The sequence below is a fragment of the Gekko japonicus genome, unplaced genomic scaffold (genome assembly GCF_001447785.1).
Source record: "Gekko japonicus isolate JY-2015 unplaced genomic scaffold, Gekko_japonicus_V1.1 scaffold123, whole genome shotgun sequence".
Taxonomy (NCBI): Eukaryota; Metazoa; Chordata; class Lepidosauria; order Squamata; family Gekkonidae; genus Gekko; species Gekko japonicus.
In genome coordinates this window covers 627,339-630,728 of record NW_015169176.1, presented here as the reverse complement: position 1 = coordinate 630,728, position 3,390 = coordinate 627,339, and the positions used below count along the sequence as shown (strand labels likewise).

The window sequence follows — 3,390 nt, the reverse complement described above, 5'->3', positions numbered from 1 at the left end:
ACCCCCCCCCGCCTGGTTTCCAGTCTCGGCCTGCGCGGGCCAAGCACGCCCTCCCCGCCATTTCTCCGAGGAAAGTCGCCGCCTGCCCCAGCTAAGTGTCTCCAAGCAAGGTTGCCAGCTCCCAGCGGGGCAATTCCTGGAGATAAGGAGGGAGGGGAGCGGCCTCAGCGGGGTATAATGCCACAGAGTCCACCCTCCAAAGCAGCCGTGTCCTCCAGGGGAGCTGATCTCTCTCCTCCGGAGGTTAGTTGTAAATCCGGGAGCTCTCCAGGCCCCACCTGGAGGTCGGCAGTCCTGCTCGCTCAGAGTCCCCCGGGGGAAGAGGCCCTCTGCACATACCCAGAGTGTCTCAGCTAAGCCCTGCTGGGAACGAACCCTCAGCTCTGAGACTCAAAGGCAGCCTCGCTACTCGCAGCAGCAAAATGGGTCCTTCTTCGCCTGGAGGAAACCACGAGGCGGCCCGGCCAGACTGATGGCGCGGACGACTCCACCTGCAGTGGCGGCCCTGAGGTGCGCGGGAAAGGCCCCTTCTATTCGGCTTACTCCCGAGTAGAGAAGGCCCCGGAGAGCCATGCTCAGTTCTTGAGCCCTAGAGAGCCAGCCCCGTTGGAATTCAGTGGGGCGAAGCATACAGAAGGAAACGTGCCGAGGTTCCCCCGCTCGAACGCATGGATTTCGGTGGGCGCAGAGCGAAGTCAGTCTGCGGAGCGTGGCGCCGTTAGACTCCCGCTGCCAGACGCAGCCGCTACCCGCCTTGAGCTGCAGGAACGGTGTGTGGGGGGGATACATCTCCCCCCCTCCTCCAGCTGTTGTTTTGCAGCGCTTCTCCTCCCTCCGCCCTCCCCAGCCCTGTTGGTTTGCGGCCTCTGATCTGCCTTATCTGCGTTCCCACTGCCGGCTAATTCGGAGGAAATGAGTGTCAGATCTCCGCCGGAGTAATTAACGGCGGACGGGTTTAGCGCGCCCTCTTCGCCAGTAAACGGGGATTAGCTCCGGTCTCCGTCGGGAACGAGGAGGCACGGCGAAGAGTTGGAGGAGAAGGGGGTGGGGTAGACGGCTTTCTCTTTCGCGAATATTTCTCGATGGGTTGGGGGCTTGGATTGCAATGGCTCCGACCTCTCAGCCTAAGCGTCCTGGCTTCCCCCCCCCCCCAACCTTGGGGCCACCAAGTTCAGCAAGGAAAAGTTTCCCAGGCACTTCATATGGCTGCCCAGGATCTGTGATGGTGCCTGTCTGTCTGTCTGTCTATGTATCTAAAGCTTCCCCCCCACCCCCTACCTCCCGATCGTGCAGGAGGCCAAAAAGGCATTACCAAAGACGGCCTTTTGCCTGGCAGAAATGATGTTCACACGACCCCCCTTCCAAGTCAGCCACAGAAACAGCTTTTCCACTTCGGGGAGCACGTGGGTAACCCCCCCCTTTTATTTTGGAAACCGCGGCAGTCCAATCTGTGAAATGGGCTCTGTCTCCGCTGCCCCCAATTTCGCCTGTCTCGATGCTGTGTTCCCCGCGCGCGAGGACACACACACACACACAACAAGCATCGGAAGGCCCGCGGACTTTGGTAGTATTTTTAAACCTTTGATTTCTTCCAGATGTGGCATCGGAACACCAGCGCTGTCCCCAAAACACACCGTCCTCCTGTCTCCTGCCAAACGCCCTGTCCACCCAGCGGCCAACGCCAAACTTGTGCTCGGAGCCCGGAGGAAGCGTCAGGAGGTCCGCCGGAGAACCGCGCCGCGCCGCCCTGGTGCCCCCCCCCCCCGGCCAAGCCCCAGTCCTGCAAGCCCCGATCCTGGAGGCGGCCGTGCAGCGAGGATGCGCCTTACCTGCTTGCGCCAGGGCTCCGGATCCGGCCAGGAGCAGAAATAACAATCCCCAAAGGAGAGCGCACGTATCCATGGCGGGGCGATCCCGGCCGAGCGGCACTGCCTCCGAGGGGGCTTCCCTGCCAGGCGTGCCTCAACCCCTTGCCGATGTGCCGCCCGGAGAAACGCGCGCCTGCCGCTGCCTGCTTCCTCGGTGGCGGCGGCGGCGCTTGGAAGGGCCCTCGGAGGAGGGGAACTCCGTCCGGCCACTCTTCTCCCGGAGACGCGCGAGGGACGCCCCGCCGGCCGGAGCCAGGCGCAGGGCACCCGCCAGGGAGAGGAGGCGCTCCGGAGCTTCTCCTTCAAGGCGGCGGCGGCAGCATCACCGGCACCCGAGCATCGCCAGCCTCCGCCAGCGGCCGAAGGGCGAGCGCAGGCGGCGCGCTGGCCCCGGGCGCTCCGAGCCGCCGCTGGGCAGTGGCGCACGGCTCGAGAGGCGTTTTCCCCGGGCAGCGTCGCCGCTTCTCGCTCAGGGGCGGCTGCTGCTGTTTGGTCGCTCGCCGCGGCGGGGGGAGTTTTTGCTCCAAGCCTCGCTCTTGCCTTCCTTCCTGCCTTCCTTCCTGCCTTCCTTGCCTGCCTGCCTGCCTTCCTCTGTGCGCTGCTGCTGCTACGGGTGTCGGTGCGGTGCCGGCTCCTTCTCCGCTGCCTTTGCCTGCCTCTCGGCTTCCTCGCCGCCTTTTCAGGCAGCGCAGCATGTGGATGTCAGACAGAAAGGCAGAGCTATCCGATTACACGCTCGCCCAGGGCCCGCCCCTTCCATGTTTCTCATTTCCACAACACGCACCCGGAGAGGGAGGAGGGAGGAAGAAGACGAAGGCAGCCCCGCGCCCCGCGCCCAACTGGCCTGCCCCCCCACCCCCCGCGGCACGCAGCCTTCCCGGCCCGATCCAAGCGGGGTCCGGCCTGCCCACACCCTCCCCGGGCCGGCAGCCCGCGCCTCGCCCTTGGCCAAAGCAACAAGTCTCCCGCCAACGCCGGCTGGCCGCTTCCCCTCGCTCGCCCGCAGCAGCTACCGGGCATCCCCTCGCCTGGGACGATTCTGACTCTGTCACACTCACACACACACCCGCAGGAGTGGAGGCCGTGGCAGATGCGTGTATGCAGAGGTGTGCGAAAGAGACACACGCGCAGGTCGAGGGAATGGAGCTTCCTGGAAGGGGGTGGGGGTTGGAACAACCTTAGCTCCAGTACCTAACGGCTGTCTCCAAAATGGGGGGGGGGGATCCGGAGCTCCAAAACACCACCCACACAAAGAGAGAGACACAACTCCTGCTTGGCCGCCTAGAAGGAGACGTGCTGTTTTGCTGTGACACCCCGCGAACGGGTTTTGGTTTCAACACTTGCCAGCAGTGTGTGATAAACAAACTTACCGGCTCTGGGAGGAGGCCAAAGCAGGTGAGGATTTCAGCACGGCAAAAAGACTGGTGCCCGCAATTGGGGGCCTCAGACGCCCAAGGAGACCCTGGTGCTGCTCAAAGGGGGGGGTCAACAGAGGCAGGCAGGAGTAGAGTTGCCAGATTGG

The 3,390-nt window shown here is 64.0% G+C and overlaps 1 protein-coding gene across 2 annotated transcripts in view; it reads right to left on the bottom strand.

Moving 5' to 3' along the window:
- The window catches only part of NRP2 (neuropilin 2), a 292,663-nt gene extending 290,126 nt beyond the window's left edge, over window positions 1-2,537 (bottom strand). Inside the window, exon 1 of one of the 2 annotated variants that reach the window (XM_015416007.1) lies at window positions 1,830-2,537. In XM_015416007.1, the coding sequence (XP_015271493.1) occupies window positions 1,830-1,902 (73 nt within the window). In that variant the 5' untranslated portion in view covers window positions 1,903-2,537. The remainder of the gene's footprint in view (window positions 1-1,829) is intronic. The other variant, XM_015416008.1, reaches the window with a different exon arrangement.
- Window positions 2,538-3,390: the final 853 nt, after the last annotated feature.